This window comes from Acartia tonsa, chromosome 1 (genome assembly GCF_053477335.1).
Source record: "Acartia tonsa isolate MP-2025a chromosome 1, ASM5347733v1, whole genome shotgun sequence".
NCBI classification, from domain to species: Eukaryota; Metazoa; Arthropoda; class Copepoda; order Calanoida; family Acartiidae; genus Acartia; species Acartia tonsa.
This window is the reverse complement of record NC_137260.1, coordinates 46,553,284-46,575,893: the sequence shown is the minus strand read 5'-3', so window position 1 is coordinate 46,575,893 and position 22,610 is coordinate 46,553,284. Positions and strand designations below refer to the sequence as shown.

Here is a 22,610-nt window from a genome sequence, read left to right as displayed (position 1 = left end):
TAGATGTTTATATAGTAATATTTCTTAAAAACGGCAGTGGATTTTAAAAGTTTTTTAGTGGTCCCAAATTAATTTTATGGGATATTGTTTAGACACAACTTTAAAACAAAGTAATTACGAAGATAAATTTGATTTTTAAGATTTCACCTGTTTTTATAAACCCACATTGTTATGATTGGCAGCAAAAAGTGGATGAATAATGATTACTTTTCGTGCTTAAAAGGACTCTCCACAGAAAAATCAACTTTGGATTTTTGAAAATCTAACCTGAAACTATTATTCTCTGTTCAATTTTAGGCATTTTTTGTTTTTGTGGCATCGGATCGAAGCCCTTTGAAAATTTTGTCCGCCGCCTATTTGTACTGCCGCTATAACAATATATACTACACTTTTCTCCACTCAATATATGTTTGCCGCTAAAGAACATTTGCTCCATTGCAACCGGCCGCTCTACGATTTATCCTCTTCCTTGACTGGACAATCCTGCCGCCTCCAGTTTGTGTTCGCCTCCGACAAATATAACCATCTTTTGCCGCAGTTGCCGCATTCATCGCCCTTCTCCGCCGCTACTCCGCTATACATTGCGTACGTTGCTATACACAACACCCCCAGCCTCCATTTAATTTCTGAAAAAGGGAGAGGGGAGCATGTATTGAAACGCGACGTACAGCAATGAATAGCGGAGTAGCGGCGGAGAAGGGTGATGAATGCGGCAACATAGAAGCTAAAAATCACTAAAGCAGCACAAATTGAATGGCGGGAGGATTCACTTAAAGGAGGTAAAAAATTTCAAAGGGCTTCGATCGCGATGCCACAAAAACAAAAAATGCTTAAAATTGAACAGAGAATAATAATTTCAGGTTAGATTTTCAAAAATACAAAGTTGATTTTTCTGTGGAGAGTCCTTTTAATGCTGTGCCATAAATTTTAACCAACTTTCTTATTAATTAAGGTTTCCAGTTTTTATATCTTATTAATTTGCTTGAGGGCCTTTTTCTCCCTACGGCTACTATCTGAAATTGTACTAGCAACTGTACCCTAGCATCGGTACACCGACAAACGTCCTAATACGACAAACGTCCTAATGCGACAAACGTCCTTAACGACAAACCTCCTAAACGACAAACGTCCTACTGCGACATCTCTTTAGTAAAACGTCCTAAAAATTTTCAAAAATTATGAAATAAAACAAATCTTCCAAATTTAAGGACAAAATCCTCTAATTGTAAGAATACTTATCAATATAAAATTCAAAATGGCGATAAAACACAGGAAAATAATCTTTAACTGAAATTTATTTTTTGAATAACTTTAGGCTAAATTTTAAAAATCTGTCCGACAGTTTTCCCAAAGTCTGTGTTGGCTATCAAATGGTATGGTTTCGAACCCGATACATCCTTGTATTACAAAATTCGACCTTTAAATTTTTAGGACGTTTTACTTAAGAGATGTCGCAGTAGAACGTTTGTCGCTTAGGACGTTTGTCGCGTAGGACGTTTGTTGTAGTAGGACGTTTGTCGCGGTAGGACGTTTGTCGGTGTACCCTAGCATCTAAGGGTCCTGTATTAAAGAGGTAAATTATATGTAAAATAGCCCAAAACCTTCACGGTAAAGTTTTTCTAAAAAGGAGAACTCATCCAGCTAAGTGTTTCTTTAAGGGAAGCTTTATACAGGTCCTGTAAAGGTTTTTAGCTTTTTTTTACGAAGTTTATCGTAAAACGTGTAAGTGATCTAAAGGCTTAAATTCAGGCAACACAATCATAGTGTTGGATTATATTAGTGAGTTTCTTATGATTTTTAAAAATCTAAAAAATATTTGGAACACAGTAATAGTGCCTGACTGATTATGACGTAACAAAAAAAATTAGCCAATGAGAGGCCACTATAAATTTTACCATTGGTCAATAACGGCCTCTCATTGGCTAATTTTTTTTGTTACGTCATAATCAATCAGACACTATTACTGTGTTCAAATATTTGGCTCTTTAGCCGTACATGAGCTGCCAATTGGAATTATTTTAGGGGCCCTAAATTTACAAAAAAAAAAAACGTTCAGTTTAAAATCTTTACAAATAACTTATTAACAACAATCTAAATATCCAAATGATTTAAAGTCTACATAGCGTTGGTTTCCCTGAATATTTTAGGTGTCTGATACGCAGCTGCCGAGCCTTGCCATAATGTGACAAATCAGGAAGCTATAAATAGTTTGTTGTTATCTATGTGTGTATCTTCTAATGAAGGACCCAAAATACTTGCCATTGTTTTTGTCTGGCAATAGTCAGAATATAAGATACAAGGAAAAAACGCAGGAGTGACAAACGTTGGACTGGACACACACAGGAGTGTTTAAAATATTACGTTAATTAAGTATTTCTATTTAGGATAGGTTAAGGTTAAGATATGAATATACAAAAAAGTTCCCCGCAGGTTTAAAATGGGTTAGGTTAAGTGTCCACTCCGAGGTTTGTTACTCCTGGTTTTTTTCCCATAACCAGATACAATAGATTATTATTATGAATATCCACTAATCAATCAATCAATCAATCTTGAACTGGATATCAAAAATAAAAACTCATTTAGAAAATAAAAGTAGTGGGTCAAATTGTCATTCAGGAATATTACTGGTAAACTTCTTATTTATTGACATATAATTTTGATGGTTCTGTCGACATTGAAATAAAAAATAGAATGGGAGGCATGAGCTATATATAGATCTGCCCATAGGATGCATGGGAACCATGTCCAGATTTTGAATTGTATCTTCGAAATCAGATAATAGTGTCTAAAATATAAACACAGTCTCAAAAAAAAGAATAAAAATACAATTTGATAGCAGACGAAAGGTCTACACCACTTAGGCCAGGTATTTGTCTGGACTTTACATTTATACTTATACATTTATTATGTAAACATTAAGAAAATTGAGTATTGAGTAATTGATTGTTTATTAAAATAAGATATCAGGATATCTTAGGGGCATTGAAATGATGTTTTATTTCTGTCACAAAAAATATAGTTTAGTCTAATATATCTAAATCTTATAAATATACATTTTTGGTAGGCTATAAAAATACAAGATACATTTTACAGGCCACTTAAAATACTTTCTAAAATAGTGTCAATTCATTAAAGTGGTCAAATAGATATACTTTAATTCTTTTTTTCCAAGATCGTAAGCTTCAGACAACAAAATCTTACTACTTCATATTATAGCATTTAGGTTACTCATTCATCCAAATTGGTTTTTGTAAAGATCAATAACCCTGCAGGGCCTCAGCTTACATATGAAACTTAACCCAAACTACAATTTTTTATTGTTGATAATTTCTTGTTAATTGAAGTTATGTTTAATTTAAGCATAACATTTTCAAATAAACGAATATAAATTTTAGAAGCAACTTATAGTATGGCCTATCACTGGTGACTTGTATTGTATGACGTCATTTTTTATCAGGAACTATAAGCTGCTTCTAAATTTGACATGGCTTAATGATAAATGTTAAAATAAATATTTAATGATATAATTAAAGTTTATGTTAAATATGAGATGAATAAATGCACGAACCATCCAATGTTTAATGCAAATTTTCACGTACCAATGAATAAAGTGAATTTATCCTATGAAATATAAAAAGGGATAATTCCATGATGTGCATTTAAACATTTACACCTAACAAAGTATAAATTAAGATAATAAAAAATACTGCTCCATGAAAATTATTGTAAGCATAGGTTATATGAATATTATTCTATGTAAGTCTTTTTTGTTTGAAGCTCGGAATTTACTGGTTTAAATTGGTTGTACATTTTATGTACGATTTTTTAAATATCTTGTGATGGTTTTAAACTATTTTTCTGTCATCTCCCGCCTTTCCCTAGAAGCTAGGGGCGAAGCAACTAGTGTAACATATATTATTTTAGTTATCAAAGAATAACATACAATATGGGCACCACCAAAATGATTTTCTTGTTGATTTTGTGAAAATAAGACACACCTCTTAAAGAGTTTGATTTTTTAAAACTACATGGAAGAAAACTAAATATATGCATTATAAAAGATTTTTTTAAAAATCTAACAATAAAAAATATGTGGATCACTAAATTTAAATTTAAATGCATCTCCTTTATATAATTTAAGTTGCAAATCTAATCATTTTTAACTTTTAGAAATTTCTATTTGTTTTGATTTCTTACAACAGCTTTAAGTGACAGTAAAACTTACAAATTTCAGTATTTAAAATGACATATACTTAGCCTTTTAATAAATTAATATTGTTTTTTTTCTTTATAAAATACAACTTTTTGGTATTATTTTGACAATGCAAGTTCAAAAACTGCTTTCACTATAATCTATTTATTTTCACAATTTATCACGTTGCGTTGCGGCGCCTCTGTGCATGCCATGGAGTAGTAAATCCGACTAATACTAATAGTTACTCCTGTGTTATTCTTCAACCTTAGGGAGATGGAAGAGAGAGATAGTGAGAGAGAGAGAGAGAGAGAGAGAGAGAGAGAGAGAGAGAGAGAGAGAGAGAGAGAGAGAGAGAGAGAGAGAGAGAGAGAGAGAGAGAAGAGAGAGAGAGAGGAGAGACGGAGAAAGAGGTATGAGAGAGAGAGTTAGAGAGCAAATGCATTGGTTCACTTAAAAGAGAGAGAGATAGATAGACAGAAAGAGAGAGAGATAGATAGAGAGAAAGAGAGAGATAGGGGCATCTCGTGCGTGTGTGTGTGTGTATGCCTACCTAACCTGTAACACTCACACACACACACAAATATATATTATATACATAACATATAAGGATATTACCACATAAAAAAAGTTATTAAAACCAAGTAGTCTAATTATCATTCCAGAGTTTTTAAATATCTAACGACATATTTACCATTCTGTTTTATCCAATGTTTTTTGTCTGAATTTCCATCAAGTTTATTTTTTTACAATTTGTTGTAATAGTTATTTATCGCATCGTATTTTAGACAGCTTGCCGCAGGTAGTAAAATAAAGATCATAAGATTAATTCCAGTTTTGTTAGCCAAGAGGATCTAAAAGCCTGGGCTAACAAAATTGGTTTTAATACGACATAATACATGATATTTCATTATGGCTGAAAAACTGTTCTAATATTAATCGGTTTGGAGGCTATACTGGAAATTTCTTCTTTCACTGCTAAATCTTTTTAGGTTTACAGTAATTTTCCTGACCACTAAAAAAAGTAAAGAAAAATATTAGATGAGCAATTATAGCTTTCCATTTTAATGTATATATTGTGCATAATCGTCCCAAGAAACATCATTTCAAAGATCTGGTAAATAGGATAAATATAAAATATGAAAATTTTATATTAGAGATCTAAATGTTTCATATTAACGTTTAGACTATCTGCAAGTGATTATACAGTTGCTACGTTTTCAAGTTTGTTTCACTTTTCGAGAAATCTGAAATAAATAAGAAGATATTTCTAACAAACATACTATAAACACAGAAAACTAAAAATAAAAAATCAGAATTGTTTGCCAACTTTTTTATACATACTTTGAATTTCTTACACATATATCTCTCTCTCTCTCTCTCTCTTCCTATAATGTTCTTAGATTCTATGAAGATTCATTTTACCGTTTGATGATTGAAACAATTCTTACGTCAGCATGAAGCACATTGGAGTAACAGCCTATGTACTAGCCCGGGATTCTAATGTGATATTGTTGGTTATAATGGTTCTGGGAAGCAGTAACCATATTGGCTTGCTCTACTAAATGCAGTGGGGGGTCAATTCACAGGAAGAAAGGTTTCATTAAGAGTTTATTTTTTTAATAATTAGGATAATTTATCCCTTTAACGCTAAGTTAATTCTAAAACAATGTATTAACAAGGATGACAACATCCATAAAAGCGAAGCACTGAAACAGTAGGACAAACGGATATTGACACTTATATAGTGTCAGAACTGAATAATCTATAAATGTATAAGAGTCGAAGCAAAGTTGTAAGTAAATTTGTTGAAAAACTGCTTTATACAGAATTATGTTTATGGACATACTTACATTTTTTAGGACTTGATTATAGAGTTGCTTCGCTAATAACATTATACTTTGTTGTCCCAGGAATCAATATACCAAAAATCAGATCAATCGGATGATTAGATCACATAAAATTTTGTTGTAAAAAAAGTAAAAAATTCAACATGTTTAAAATGGACGTACGGACATTTTGGTAATGATTATAGAGTTGCTACGCTTTCTAAAAAGTGTTTCGCCCTTGCTATCCTAATATAACATTTTTGTTTTTAAAGAGTATTTACCCTAAATAGCCTAAAACCGGCCCGAGATCAACAAATGTCCTTTCATGTTCGAGATCTTACTGGACTAGCTATATTCGAAAATGGGGTAAGAGGATAGGGGCGGGGGAGAATTATTAGTTTTGGGGGAGGGTGAATTTTGTGGAATGACCTATCAAGCCTTTTACGAGATTTTTACCTACAAACATACATCCAGCTACTTACATATAACTTTTTGCAGAACCCCTAACATATACAAGAAGTAGGAAGGTCAGAAAATAGCCTAAAGCCGTACAAAGACTTAAATTTAAACAAAAAACCTACTAATGCCTCCCTAAAAGTGATAAGTCGATCGGTTCTGAAGTTATAGAAGTCTTATGCTAAAGAAAAAATATCTTACTACTACTTTATATGATACTAGCGGCTACGCCCCTAGAGGCCTCTAGTGACACTTTGAATATTTTTTTATTTAAAATATCTAATTACAGAAATAATTGGTTTATGTTTCGTTCAAGTCTCTTTTTCGGGAGGGGTAATTTTTTTCTAGGGGCGATTTCTCCTGAGAGGGTGGTGGTACCCTCCCCCAAAATAGTTATTAACCTTCCCGGGACTTAAGAGAACCCGATCAGTTCAGCGGTAAGCGAGATCCTTCGGTACAAACACACAGACAAACACACAGACTTCCTGTTACTTTAGTATAAGGATTAGCAGCTGCGCCCTTAACCTCTAGGGACTCTATTTTCTAGCCTAAAATACCCAGACTTTTTATAAAAATGTAATAGCCTAAAACCATCCCGGGACCTATAAGAAGCTTCCATATAAAGGAGGACTATATCAGTTCAGCAGTTAGCAAGATCTTTCGCTACAGACAAAAAAAGATACTGTTTTATATAATAGGAGGATAGGATATACTAATTTTATGTATACTGTTTTTTATGGAAGCGTGATTAGAAATATTTATGAGTGAAGCGAGCATATAAATATTTAAAGATTAGATTTAAGAGGTGGCGGAGCAACATTATCTTTGAGGTAATAGTTTTAAGGATTTAACACATGATAGGAATATGCATTAAGCTTATTTAACATTATCAAACTTTGTACAGTTAACATATCAACAAAAGACTTTTAATATCAAGACTAAGATTATCATAAGTAATTTTTACAAAGTACCATTGCATAATCCATTGGATTTAGATGTTGAAACAAAAAAACTGGTTTGAGTTAGAGTTTAAAGTAATAGATAAAAATCAATGTTGAAAACTTTTCTATTTAAAATATAATTAATTTACTTCACAGTGATTGGTCTACAACTGCCAACTCTACTTTTATGCATGATTTTCTACTTGATACATTTAGCCACCAGCCATTTGACTCATACTTGGGTAAAAGGACATGTGAGTTGATTTTAAAATTATCAGTTTGCATGCAATTGTTCTTATTCTATTAAACTGGGTTTAAAATGGATCTTCTGTTGGAAAAATAAGATTGTTCTTGGTTGCTATTAAAGATAGATGCTTTAAATATTATGTGAAGATTTTTATTAACAATTTACAGCTGCTAAACAATTTAAATTTGTTGCTGCTGAAGAATGGAACTAAGTGTGGCTGTTAAGCTTCCTCGAAGACGTTCGGCTTGTTGCCACTGCACCAAAGCTGCACAGATAGATGTGGCTGCAGTTTCTAAAAAGTAACTTGCATCAAGGTGGCTGCACCTCAGAGTGATCGAGGCTAAGTAAGGCTTAAGGCGGCTGCAGCTGACTTAGGCTGAGTGGCGTGGACAAAGAAAGAACAAAAATAATAATGAAAGACGAAAGCTATTTTTTTACTTATATTTGTTACTCACCAAGATGTTGTTAAAATTATCCAATTACATATCCCCAAATGGCTGCATATTACCAGATTGGCAAATTTCTCTAGTTAATTGGGCGACCGATTGGATAAAATAAATATGGACATATCATCACAAAAGTAAATCATTTGTGATAATTTACTCTAGTAATTATTTAAAGTATGATTAATCAATATTGATGTTATTTACCAACTAAACTTTCAGAAGACAAGGTTTTTTATTTAGATTTAGTCAATTATAAAAAAAATAATTTAACTCTTTTTAAATGAAAAATGCTATAAAAAAAAAACTAATGGATTTCTAAGCTTTTTTGAGGAATTTAAAATAAGGAGTTCAAAGGTTTAAGGGGGGTTGAGTTAAAGATTTCAAAGTTTGAAGAGGGGAAACATCCCTTTATTTAGTAAATTTTCTATTTGTTTGTTATTTATCCATAAAAATAAATAGCAATATTAATGGAAAGGGGTAAGAGATAATCATATCAGGGATCTAAAGGGATAAGACAATGGTTAATAAATTGTAGTACATCCCCAATGATTATACTCAAATTACCCATTTTGTAGATTACAATTAGTGGTAGAAACGCTTAGACACTCAATTTCATGAACCAACCAAACAAAATTCAATGAAAGTTCCCTCAGTTATTGAGTCAACGAATAACTTTGGGGTCTAGTGTAATAAACAGCCCTATGTCCCCTCCCTCCCTGGTATTATATCAAGTGTCCCCTAGCCAAGTAATATTATCTTAGGAATTTCAAAGGGTGGATTCCCTGGAATTGAGAGGACGTTGGGCTGTTTATTACACTAGTCCCGAAAGTCTTATAATAACGTTTTCTTATTCTTGGGGACTTTTACTTTTGATTTAATGGTTTATTAAGTTGTGTGTCCAAACGTTTCAACTACTCATTGTAATCTGCAGACGGGGTAATTTTGTGTATCATCATCAGTGATGTACTTCAATATATCGGCCATTGTCTTATCCATTTAGATCTCTGAAGCAGTATCATCTCATGAATTTCAAAAGGTGGATTCCTTATTATCAGACGTTTATCCAAAATAAACTTGACCCTATAAATAATCTGCATAAGGGTCATGCACTCGAAGCACTACAATTATGGGACCCACAGGTAGGGCATGGAGGGGTGGGGGGGAACTAACCCATATTTTCATTTTATTTCAAAGAGAATGAATGGTGGTTTTAGTGCTCTACAGACACTTTTATTAACATAGAGATTGAGTACAAATGGAAACATAGAATGGGAGGATGAAATTATGGTTGGCAATCTACATTTTAATTTTCTTCTTAATAATTACAAAAATATCGGCAATGCAGTAAGTAAAAAAGAAGCGATTGGCAGCCTTAGTCGTAGCTCCATTCATCGGCGCGGCTTACATAAGTCTTGTGGTCAGAACAAGACACCCTCATCCGCAACTACGAGGCTTTATTGAAGCTGCAGTCAAACTCATTTGTGAAGCTTTGATAAAGCTCCAGCCAAAGCGGTTAAAAACCGGATAGCTTCAAGAAAGCCAAGGGTCTTCGATTAAGAATCAGCTCATCTAATCTACCCTCAACCACAGACTAATTCTTACATAGCCGTGGCAATTCTAGGCTTTACTTTTACTCGGCAAAAAACTTAAATTTAGCCGCAGCCGTGGCACTGTCTGAAAGTCTTCAAGTGTTTTCAGTAATTTAAACAACTGCACAACGTTCGTTACTAAGAGCCTTCGCTACAAACCCTGAAAAAATTTGTTTTCTCATACATAAAGGTATTTCACTAATTTTGCGATAATAAGTCAACAAGTGCAGGCCGGGACACCATTAATTATTGCCATAACAGATCTATAGTATAGTTGTATATAATTATATATATAACTCCACCCCCTTTTCCAAAGACTTTTTTCGTCTGCTAGCAAATTGTTTTCTGCTACTTGGTTCTGTTAATATTCCCGTTACCATTGGCTCATTTTCAAGAACCCAATTGAGAGTCGGCACAAGGTCATTGCGATAGGGAAATACCCTCTAGTGTTTTAGTCTAATATTGCCATATTATGTCAGCATAAACCATTGAACTTACATGTCGGCAGAATACTTTCTATTTTTGACAGGGAATACACAGTTAGCCATGTCAGCTGAATTTAAGTTGCCGATTGGACACAGTTTCCTCATCCTATCTCAATATTTACTACTAGCTAAAAGACATCAAAAAACCAAAAAAACTGATAATTTACATACAACATACATACAAAATCTAAATTTTTCAAGTTTTGATTTTTTTTGAGGTATGAAGCTTTTTTAGCTAGTAGTAAAAATTGAGATAGGATGAGGAAACACCGAGGAAACTATGTACACAATCGGCAACTCAAATTCAGTTGACCGTTAGCCATGATTATTTGCTATAATGAAATACTCGTATCATTAACCAAACGGATAAAAATTGCAATAAAATATAATCACGTATCTAGACATATCGGTTACACATTATACAACTATAAGCGGCAACGCCCCTAGCATTCCAAAACTTAAATCTGAAAAAAAATTCGTTTCAGTAAAGTTATTGAGGTCTTAAGATTCAGACAAAAAGACGTACTACTCGATATCACAGGATAAAATATTCTAGATCAAATCTAACGTTTCCAGTCAGTTACAGATGACAATCTAACCAGTAACCCAAAATTGACAATAGAATACAGAAATACATACATTATCGAAAAGACCTTTTCTTTAAAAATATATTTGAATTGTCGGATAAAGAAAAAAACAATCCGTACTTATTTGAAACTTCAGAAATTGGTCAATCAATAAAAAACCGGTGATCTCCATCAAAGGACCTCTCGAGCACTGAACCCCTCCCCCCTTCTACTTTTGAAAGAAATTACAAATTAGGGAGGGTAGATTCTTCTCCATATTCCTAGCCCTCTGGGTGCCTATTCCTGAAGTGCCTTTGCCCTTTGGTGCAAACAAGAAAAATTCCGTCCCTATTCTCAATTTATTTTTTAAATAAAGAGGGAGGGGGTGGTACTGTACTCAAAAAGACACTTAAGAGGGAAAACGAGAAAAAAAAACAATTGAAAGCATTAGCCAATAACAATTTATTCTATTTTAACATACACAAACATTTTAATATAATTTTAAAAATACAAAAGGATTATTTATTGTTTAAACAAATCACAAAAAAAAACATTAAGGGCGTGGTTTAAAATGATACAACTATGATATAAGTGTTTATTTCTGTAATCCTTTCTATCCGAAAATGGGGGTGTGGTCGGTTAACCCTCACATCCTTCAAGAACCCTCTAGAAACGTCTAGGAGCGTAGCCGCTAGTTGAATATAAAGTAACAGTCATGAAAAAAGGAAAATTAAATGATGACACAAAAAAATTAGAAAAATCTACCAAGTTGATTCGCTATAACACATCCCTCTTTCTTCAAGCATGAATTTTGATTTTTACACACAAAAAATACATTTATATGGTAACTTTAACAAAACATTAAAGAAGCAGCTTATACTGCCTATTAAAGAAATGTCGTCATACAATAAAAATGTTAAATGAAAAGCCAGTATACATTTTACCATTGGTCAATTACAATTTACACACGCCTATCATTGGTCATTTGTATTGTATGGCGTCATTTTTTATTAGGCACTAAAAGCTGCTTCTACTTTATATACTGTATGAATATTAAATTTCTTTCGGGCAAAAGAAAAACATGATATTTTCCTGAGAAAAAATAAAGATTTTGATTAAATACAACATGTGAACTTTTAGATAATATATGAAGTCTAAATTATGAAGTTTAAGTAAAATATTAAAAAAGTACCTATTAAGTACCTATAAATGTAATTGTAAAAAGTTTTATTATTATTTACAACACTAAAAATAATATAATTTCCAATATTAGCTTCGATACTGATAAATATCCGGTGGATTAGAATCAGCTATACTGAAAAATTATGTCTAGCCTCGTATTATATCCAGTTTTCTACGAATATAAAACAGTTTTTAATCCTATAATTGTACATTTTATATCCGCGGAAAGCAGTTTATAATACGTTGCGAGAAATAACTATTACCTACATGACAAATATATATAATTTTTATACAAACAAATACAGTAAAAATAGGGAATGCTCTGACAAGGATAACTTTTTTCCAAAGATCGCAGGATGAATAATAATTTAAAAGATGAAAGCTAATTTCATTTATTCCATGGTAGCGGGGCTACTCTACAGGTGTGGTGAAATTAGCCAGGTGTTCTGTCACATAAATTGTATTATGCAAAAAAACAGATAAGAGAGAAAATCCATTCGAAATTATACCTGTACCTAAAGTTGTTTATCTTATTCGTAAGCTTAAAAACTTTTTCTTTGTTTTCTTCTACAGAAGGGGCAATTTTGAGGGTGTACATTGATTCATCGTCAATTAGCTTTCCATTAAGATTTCTGGTAAAAAATGGGGTGGGTCAATGCTAACAAAATTGGGAAGCCTCAAATGTTAAAAATAATTCCTTAAAGTTCTTAATTTTAAAAGTTTCGCTATTATTGGACAAAACCCTTCCTATTATGACTGAGAAAAGTTTAATTATAAAAATATATCAAAATAAAAAAGGTTTCTATTCTTTTTTAAGGCAAATAACATGGATCTAAAATCTACGTAGGGCTTTAAAGTCTTGATCCTAACCTCTATCTAAATAAATAGCAAAATATCAACAACTAATGTTACAAATGGATACATAATTGAATGTATTTGTTAATATTTGTATTTCCATATTGCTTAATTTTTTTTTGATATGATGATATAGAGATTCTTAATGTTCATTATTTCTTCCTGAAAAATTATAAATGTGAAATCAAAACAATTTTTGGGAATAGTCCTTTTCGTGGCAACGCTCCTTAAGGGGCGATTCGTCGTATTTTTAAAATGGCTTTTTATATGTAGGTTATTTTAGGTTAGGTTAGATTATATTGGGTTAGGTGATTGCCCCACAGGGTTAGGGAATTGGCCCCGCAGGGTTAGAGTCCCCCGCAGTGGCTAGAAATAGGAGAAAACCTACTGTGAAAAATACGAAGAATTGCCCCTTAAGGTGTGTTGCCACGAAAGGGACTATACCCGAATTTTCAAAATTAATAATAATATTTTTTGGCTCAATATCAGAACCAGGTAGGGAAGGGTCGACGAATTAAATGATACTGTTATCCAAAGTTAAAAAACTAATTCTGACATTCGTTATCCTAAAAATCTTAGAAGGTTAAGTTTAAATCTTGTATAGGGTGTAAAATGGGTTGTCTAAACTTTACCTATGACTTTACTGTTCATGGCTAATTTTATAAATCAAATTAGTGGGGGGGGGGGCGTTCATCAATTTAACACCCATTATCTAATAAATTCCTGACTAAAACTTGCTCAACAAGGCATACAAAAAAAACAATAATTACATGGACCTCATAAAAGCATAGTTAAGCGTTGCTTTTCAACGCGACTTTGAGCAATAGTGGACCTTGGCTTTGTTTAGGGTTTTGTTTAGGTCTTATTAAGCCAAATTGAACGGTAAGCAGACGGAGCCTGTAAATCCATTCAAAATACTCCTAGAAGCATCTAGGGGCGTAGCCGCAGAAATCTAATAAAGTGAAGAATATAATTTTACCTTATTTCTTGAAATATGGGTCTTCTTCATGACATCAAGACTTAAACGCCCCGTTTTTTGCAGCCTGTAATAATTTTAATTTCAAATAATTGATAAATTAGTCCCTGTTTTATTGACCCCGAGGAGCCGAAGGCCTGGACAAAAAATACAGAGATTAGTTCTAAAATTTTCTATGATACGATACAATGTATGATTTTTATATATTATTAACCATATTCGAAACCAAACTAGAAAAAGTCTTTCTTATTTTAAAACTTTTACCTTAGCAATGAAATCCTTGAGGGTAGACTCATCAAGTTTATTGAATGCATCTGTTTGTGTAACAGCTGTCATATGATTCAGGCTGAATTTAAAACAGAAATCCTCCAACTCTTTCGCCTGAAACAATGTATTTGGACTGTGAAAAAAAGTCCAAAGGTTAAATTTTTTATCGTAGAAGGTTTCAATCGTTTCTTATTTATAATTAGGGATCTAAAGGGATAAGACAATGGTTGATAAATTGACGTTCATCTTCATTTAGGAAGAACAAAATTACAACTTCTATGAATTAAGATTGGACACTGGAGGTGTGGGTGCTAGAATAATTCCCATTCAATTTGAGAGAAATTTACGTTCCCTCCCTCCCTGGTTATAACTCAAGTATTACAAAACCAAGAGGAAGGGGACATTGGGCTGTTAATTACACTAGTTTGACTAGAAAATTAAGAGAATGGTTTCGTATTTTTTGCAAAGGGGGGGGTTATCTTGCAGAAATAGACTAAAACCAATATTAAAAGAAAAAAGATTTGAGAGAGCGGGAATAAGAAACTTCAGTAACAATATTAATTTACAGTCCAATCTCTCTCTCTCTGACTTTACCTGATATTTGATGGCCGTGGCATACAACATAGCACAATAATTATTAGGGTTGGCAATCCGGATCCGGAATCCGCCCAATTTTTTGACCAATTTTGGGATCCGGAATCCGTTTTTTAATAGCGGATTCCGGATTCTTAATTGGTAGGCTAAATTTAGCATCTTGAGCCTTTTCTTTTAACTCCCTCTTTTTGAAGGCAAAGATCACCCCCCACCACCCCCCATCTCTTCCCACATAAACCACGAAGTTGAGAGATCAGCTGGTAACGCAGAGCTCTCATTGTCCAGCAACGATCACGTGATGAGCTTGTAATCCACTCACCGTCAACTAAGCCCTCTAATTGGCTGTGCAGTGGCCACATGACATCAAAATATATTTATTTTCATTTCATAGCTTTTCATGCTTCATTTATTTATTTTTAAAAGCCTTTTAAAATACTGCTAGAATCCGGAATCCGCCACTTTTTTGACGGATTCTTTTAAGAATCCGGCCCAAAAATACGATGGATTGCCATCACTAATAATTATAATCCAATGTCCCCTCCCTCCCTCCCAGACTATACCTGATATTTGATGGCCGTGGCATACAACATAGCAACATTGTCCACAGTTATACCCTGACGAATAATTCTTTCACATCTAAACAAATGTAAAAATCATTTATAAAGAAGTTAATATGTTAAGCAATAAAAAAACAAAGGAGAGGTTTTCATTTTTAAGTAGACAAGATAAAAATATTAAGTGATCTTAAGGGTTTAAACATCCCAATGTTCATTCCAATGATGATAAACAATATTACTCCTTCTGTAGATTAATAGTTTAAAAATTAAGTGCTGCTAGTTTGAAACAACAAATCAATATTTATTAAAGTTAGAACCCAAAGGTTTTACGTCGAAGCAGAGATTATAATACTTTAAGTAACGGTGTTTACAGTCCAATGCAACCTCCCTCCTAGGATAAATTAATAAGTCGTCATTACCACTGAAACTAACAGCTGGAATTTTCAATTGTTGTTCACTTACCTACGCTTTAGTTGGCCTTCACAGTAGGAATTTGCAAGATCCAGTAGTCCTAAAAAGGTTAAGTTAGTTTATATCGGGTACTAGAAAGCCCAGCAGGGATAAGACATAGGGAATAAAACTAACCCTCCACTCTAATTTCAATTTATTGAAAAAATAAAGGTGGGCAGGGTGTTTCAGTGCCCGACAGGAACTTTGAAGAAAGCACCAAAACATTTAACACTTCATATTTAACTTATTTTTGTGATTTTTGTTTTAACTTTAATTAATTTCATAAGAATATAAAGCTAAGAAAACCCTTAACATTTGTTCTCGATCTAATCGGAATTGAAACAAAGAAACAAAACACTTACCAATAGCGTCTTCTGGTGGTAGGTCGACTTCATCAGTATAAAGATATTGGATGAATGCTTTGTAGACAGGATAGGTAAAATATCTGATGTCAATACATCCCTCCAGGCTGTTACCCTCCTCCCAATGTTCCTATAATCATTTTTAACTCAAGTAAAAAAATGAGCTTTTTTTCATGTGTATGGTTAAAAAATATTGTTGGAAATATTTATTTAATTTTCAGGATTCTTTAATGATTACTAATTCTTTGTTCCTATATGCGAAATAGTGATCCTTACTACTTTGACTGAAATTGCTACCTATACAATGTAAAATTAAAATTATTTGCAAAAAAAGGATAAAAATTAAAGCATTTACCTGGAACATGGATCTAAAATGTTCGCATCTGATCTTGAGAACAGCTTTGTGCGCATGGATTTCCTTATTTTCAACTAGGAACTTGACATCAGCTGTAGCAGCATCGTCGAAAGCTTGTTTTAGACTATCATACACATTGGGACCTGAATGAATATTCACAAGTTCAAAAATATTAAAATTACTAGATAATTAGAAGACAAATTTTTTTTTGCTCTAGACTTGGCCTCTTCCTGTAACAGGCGATAGTTTTGTTTTCGTAGCTCAAGTAAAGATTGTATTTCTACTTTGTTTTTCTAAAAAACGGTTAAAAACTCTAAAATCCAATATGATTTCACTTTTTTTAATTAAAATACGATATCTAAAATCTAAATTTATTATTTCTAATAGCAGAACTTCATGTGGATAAAACCTCTTCAAATGAAGCAAGCAAATATTATTACGCACCTGCCGTAACCTCTGTCTCCATTGGTACATAGGCAACACTGGGCGTGGCAAAGCAGGCGAACACGTCGTGCAACGAGGAGAACGGTGTAAGGGTTGGAGATACTACGCTCTGACCACGACACTGGCCCCACATGTAACACAGGGATTTCTGAATTACATAATAATACATTTTTTACCTGGAATAAATTTACAGTTTTTATAGATAATAACAAAAATTTCTAACTTTTTATTTAGATTTAATTAAATATCATTACTATGTAATTTCGGATCATGGAAAGAAAACAAAGTAGGTAGGTAACAAGTTTCGTCATATTTTCACAATAGCTTTTCTCGTAATTATAGCCCTGGCGGGGGGTCTCTAACCCTGAAGGGCCAGTTTCCTAACCTTGGGGAATGGGGGGCAATCATTAACATTTACCTAACCTAAACTAACCTCAAATAACCTATTAAAAGCTACAGTAAAAATACGATGATACCCTCTACTTCGTTTTCTAACAATGATCCAAAATTTAGAATTTTTATATTAAATATGATTAATATATAATTCCAGCTCTATTCGCAACATTATTTTTATATGCTCTGTATTATAGATTCTTTGATGAAAAAAAAACCTGTGTCATTGCAGATGAAATATGATTGTAATGAGTAGCAGCAATCTCAACAATTCTACCCAGCTCCTCTCCAACCCGAGTGGGAGTGCAGCTATTGGCTTTATTTCCTGCAAAATTTATTCATTAAAATCAATATCATGTCTTTTTTTAGTTTTCAGACACATTTTTGTTGCAGAAGTTTTTGTTTGTTTGTTATTACTTTATTTTAGGTCAGTTTAGGTTATGTTGGGTACTACTTCTAAGTTATGGGTACCACTGCAGGATTAAGGCCTCATACAGGGGTTTAGGCATAAAAAAAATTGCCGACTCTTTATTTTTAATTTATTAAAAAATAAACAAGATGGGGGGTTTAGTGCTTAGGGCAAGCACCACATTAATTGCAGACCTGTGCCAAGTTGACCATAACTGTTAGCTCCCCAAGAATAGAGTGCTCCTTCATCACTGATGGCAAGAGTGTGGGCATAACCACAAACAACACTTGTTATCACAATTCCCTAGGTATATAGAGAAATTTATTAATGCGTGTGTGTGGGTGTAGCCATTGTGTCTTAGTGTTTGCACATGAGTAGTCATGAGTAGGAGGAGACACTTTTGTATAGCCACTAGGGGTATTAAGCTCCACGTTCAAGTACATTATGACTTGACCCGCTGTCTCATGGGAGATACTCTTTATTACCCCACCCTCGCCGAAAATGTGTCCCAAACTAAGTCACCGTAATGAATGACATTTATTAATAATTATAATTGTGCTATATTTATCATTAAATAATATTTTTAATTACGATTCGAGAAAAAATGACATCTAAAAGACATATCGTCTTTAGGATAAAGTAGATGTGCTTTGAGAAGTCTAAGCAACTTTTAAAGCTTAAATAACTTTCTTTGGGTTTAAAAAATATGGAAATAAATGGACATCTTCTCCTAAATTAATTCTAACCTGAAGAGCCGTAACCCGGCAGGGATTCAGCTGATTTATATTATTTCCCAGGCCGAGCTGTCCATTTCCATTGTATCCCCAGCCGTACACCTCTCCGTTCTCCAGGACTGCCATACTGCTGGTCTGACCGCAGGTCACGCCGATCACCTTGCGGCCGCTAAAAGATGCAGTCACTTTCCTAAGAAAAAAATACATTTCATTTTAAATTTTTTGATAAAACTCAAAGAAAATGTAACATCTACCTTTTATGGCTGCAGTTAAAAGAAACTTTTGGGACCAAAAAAAAACAATGTTATAAACTTGGAACTTATCTTTTATCTTTAGCAAGCTAAATGTGAATTAGCTTTTTCTATGTTCTTAGATATATTCACTCTGTTTACGGAATCTCTACATATGTTTGTTTCTTATCACAATAAAAAAAAAATTTTAATTTTTATTTCTAACTTACATAAAAACTAGGTAGGTACCTACCTAATAAGTTAATATCTATACGAAAAATTCAAAAAAATACACTTAAAAATATACAAGGGTGTATATTCTGCACAAGATTTATTTTTTTTCCCCTGCTACAAATTTTTTTATTTTTTTTCCCCCCTAGATTTTTCCTAAAAAGTAGGGGGGAAAATAGATAAATATTTAAAGAACTCTATATTTTATTTATTTTATCCCTCCTACCACACATTTTTTTAGTTTTTTTAACCAAGGAGGGGGGCGAAATGGAAAAAATGTTTTCAGTTTTCTTAATTTTTACATTTTTTTTCCCTCCAACCACTTATTTTTTATTATTCCCCCCCCCCCCCCTGAGCAGGGGATCCCATGCAGAATATACACCCCTGAAAATATATCATTAGTTAGAAGGTATAACCAGACAAATACTTGGGATTCCACTGTTGGGGACCTTTTTCGTCTGCTAGAAAATTGCTTTTTGCTCTTTTGTAGCGACTTGGCTGTGTCAATGTTCCCGACGCTATTTGTTGATTTTTAAAGACCCAATTGCAAGTCGGCTCAGGGTCCTCGGGAAGAGGACACACAATTATTTAACACCTTCCCTTTTTCGTGTTTAACTCTAATCACATAACCTAGAATGAAATATAAGTAATACCTGGGTGTAGACTGATTGGTAGTATTGCCCGAACCAATCTGACCACAGTTATTCTGTCCCCAAGAGTAAATATCTCCATCAGAGGTGAGGCATAGGGAATGATGGGAGCCACAGGACACAGATACAACTTTCTTACCAGTTAAAGAGTTCTGGATAAGTGACGGGGTCAGTCCCTGAAAAATTGATGGCAGTTTCGATAAAATTGCATCTTCCTGTTGTTTAAGTTAGGATAAGTAAAGACTTTATAAATAGGGACGTAAGTACAGTCTTAGAGTCCCAAAGGGACTGGAAATAATTTTATCTAATATTATACCTGGTTAGTTGACCCATTCCCTAGCTGGCAGTATCCATTATGTCCCCAGGAGTACAACTCTCCATTCTCTGTAAATGCTAACACATGAGGTCCGGACCCGTATGCAAACCCGATTACTTTCTGAAATCAAAAGTTCTGATGTTCACTTAAGTTTTATTTAACAATCGTATACTTTAAACGAAGGGATAAAGAGATTTGGTACCTATGAATTGAATAAGGGAAATATTATATTATATTCCACTAAGAAAATAGAAAAGAAAAGAGGTAAGAAAATAAAATAACGTAGATCATGAAAAGACTGTGTAACAAACATAAAAAAGAGGGTCAGTACGCTTGCTGACAAAAAGCAGCCATTTTACCGGCAGAGTTTGGTTGCTTTAATAATATTGCAAAGGGGTAGACTGCTTTTAATAAATCAGGTTGAGGCACCAGCTTTTATTTGAAGTTATAAAACTTTGATTTTATTGATGTTTTCTTGTTGCTACTGTGCCTTGCCCTGTAAGTTTCATGATCACTCTTTTAAAACTTACCTTGTGGCATAATGCTTCAACTTGTTTGGGGTGTAATGATGAGTGCATATCCCCCTGTCCTAAACACCCGGCACCATTGCTACCCATGGCAAACACCTCGTCATCACGTGTGACCAGGAGTGCTTCATTTCCAAGGTTACCTGCCAAAAAAAATAATTTTTAATTATTGAATTCATATAATTTTGAAAATCTTAGGCCTATAAAAGTTTCTAACTTTTATCTTGGAAGTAATTTGCGTTTGAATATGATATTTAATATTTATTTTGAATGCACAATTTCCCAATTCAACGCACTTTTTACAAAATCGTTAATGTTAAAAAATTGGAGAATTTATTTCAAACGGATAAATATGAGCTAAAATTCCATTTACACTAGTTTTAGATAAAAAAATGGCTCTTTAATCAGAAACAAGATTGAACTTTTTATTATCAAACTGTATTATACATGTTGTAGACATAACTTCAAAAGCACAAGCAAAACAAATGAAGAACACCAAAACATTGCAAAATAAAGGGAGAATTATTTTACAAATGTAATATGTAAACGTGTTAACTCACCAAAGACACAAGCTAATCTGATAGAAGCTGCAAAGTCTCTATCAATGAGACTGAATATTGTCCAGTTACTTAACTCCATCTTCCATTCTCTACAACAAAGAAATGTTCATTAACAATTAGATACCTAATTAGTGATGGCAATCCGTCGATTTTTTGGGCCGGATTCGGATTCTTAAAGAATCCGTCAAAAAAGTGGCGGATTCCTTGCGGATTCCGGATTCTAGCAATATTTTAAAAGGATTTTTAAATTTTTTAAGTGCTACATATGTCCTTATAATCAATGTATTTGGTGTTCTCTATAATTCACTTTCGATAATCGAACCAGATTTTAAAAGATATTATATATAATGATGAAAATCTTTGCCTTCAAAGAGGAGGAGTTGAAAGAAAAAACTCAAGACGCTAATTTTAGCCTAGGGTAAAGCGGGGCGAACTCTGTGCTTTTTTCGGTTTTTTGAAGAAAAAAAAAGATGGTAATAGTTATTTCTCGCATCGTATTATAAACGGCTTTCTGCGGATATAGAATGTACAATTATCATATGAGATTAAAACTAGTTTTTTTAGCCCCGCGGTGCCGAAGGCACCGGCTAAAAAAACTGAACTAATTTTATCCTTATATTAAAGTAACAGGATCTGTGTATGTCCGTGTGTACCGAAGGATCTCGCTAACCACTAAACCGACATGATTCTCCTTTACAGGGTAGCTTCTCTTAGGTCCTAGGAGGGTTTATAACTATTTTGGGGGAGGGTAACACCATCCTCCCAAGAGAATTTGTCCCTAGAAAAAATTACCCTACCCAAAATGATCTTCCTCCTTAATTTTCTTTCCGAGTAAAAGAAAAATATTCTATCATATAAAGTAGTAAGGTTTTTTTGTCTAAATATTAAGATCTCACTGACAACTGAACATTTTCATTAGGCTTCACATAGGTTATGAAAAGGTTTTAGGGTATTTCATTTTCAGATTTGTCTTAGAAATCTGTTCTTATAGCCTCTCCCATACTTATAATACAGAGCCACTAGATACTAGGGGCAAATCCGCTAGTGATACTATATAATATTAACTATGCTATCGCTCCTAGCATCTAGGAGCTCTGTATTCGAATGAGTAAGGAAAGTAGGAAAATAGCCTAAAACTATACAGAGACCTATAGGGAGCTTCCAAGAAATAGAAAGCTCCATGGGTTTAGCATTTATAAATCTTAAGCTACATACAAAAAAAACTTACTACTTTATATAATAGGATTAACTGCCTATATACCTATTTGACATCAAACATCTGGGCTTAGTGTCCACTTCATTTTTACTGAAATAAAAGAGAAATGTTTGTTGTGACTCGGACTCTCCGTTCATCTTAACTAAACTTATTATTGCAGAGAATCTTAAACAGGGGTGTGTATATTCTGCACTGGATCAACTGCTAAAGGGGGGGGGGGGAAATATGTGAGAGGGGGGAAAAATAAGGGTTCTGAAAACATTTTTTCCTCATTCTTGGTGAAAGAAATAGAAAAATATGTGGGCGGGGAAAAAACTGAATAAAAGAAAGAGTACCAACTGAAAATATTTTTCCATGTTCTCCCCTTCCTTGAGGAAAAAACTAGAGGGGGAGGGGGAAATATTTTGCCGCAGGGGAAAAAATTAATCTTGTGCAGAATATACATCCCTGATCTTTAGAATATGGTGCTTCTACAAATCAGCAAATATCTTAACAAAATCTTACATGAATTGAATTTTATTAATGCCATAGAAACATTCGGTAATGGTATT

The 22,610-nt window shown here is 33.4% G+C and overlaps 1 protein-coding gene across 1 annotated transcript; it reads right to left on the bottom strand.

The window, feature by feature from the left end:
- Nucleotides 1-11,198: 11,198 nt before the first annotated feature.
- LOC145321982 (RCC1 and BTB domain-containing protein 1-like) lies at nucleotides 11,199-22,196 on the bottom strand. The gene is made up of 16 exons (XM_080163707.1): nucleotides 22,105-22,196; nucleotides 20,844-20,932; nucleotides 20,287-20,426; nucleotides 19,757-19,876; nucleotides 19,444-19,616; nucleotides 18,342-18,519; nucleotides 17,790-17,898; nucleotides 17,405-17,511; nucleotides 16,794-16,941; nucleotides 16,350-16,492; nucleotides 15,995-16,124; nucleotides 15,645-15,693; nucleotides 15,186-15,261; nucleotides 14,029-14,145; nucleotides 13,768-13,831; nucleotides 11,199-12,950 (listed from the first exon to the last, which is right to left on the bottom strand). The coding sequence occupies exons 1-15, from the start codon at nucleotides 22,194-22,196 to the stop codon at nucleotides 13,802-13,804; spliced, it is 1,701 nt and encodes a 566-aa protein (XP_080019833.1). The 3' UTR covers nucleotides 11,199-12,950; nucleotides 13,768-13,801.
- Nucleotides 22,197-22,610: the final 414 nt, after the last annotated feature.

Excerpts from the sequence above, each read along its gene's own strand:
- LOC145321982 (XM_080163707.1), bottom strand. The coding sequence starts at position 22,196 with ATGAACGGAGAGTCCGAGTCACAACAAACATTTCTCTTTTATTTCAGT. Across the intron at positions 19,617-19,756 it reads GGAATGGGTCAACTAACCAG|GGACTGACCCCGTCACTTAT; the intron begins GTATAATATTAG and ends TCAATTTTTCAG. Across the intron at positions 17,899-18,341 it reads GCCGGGTTACGGCTCTTCAG|GGAATTGTGATAACAAGTGT; the intron begins GTTAGAATTAAT and ends CTATATACCTAG.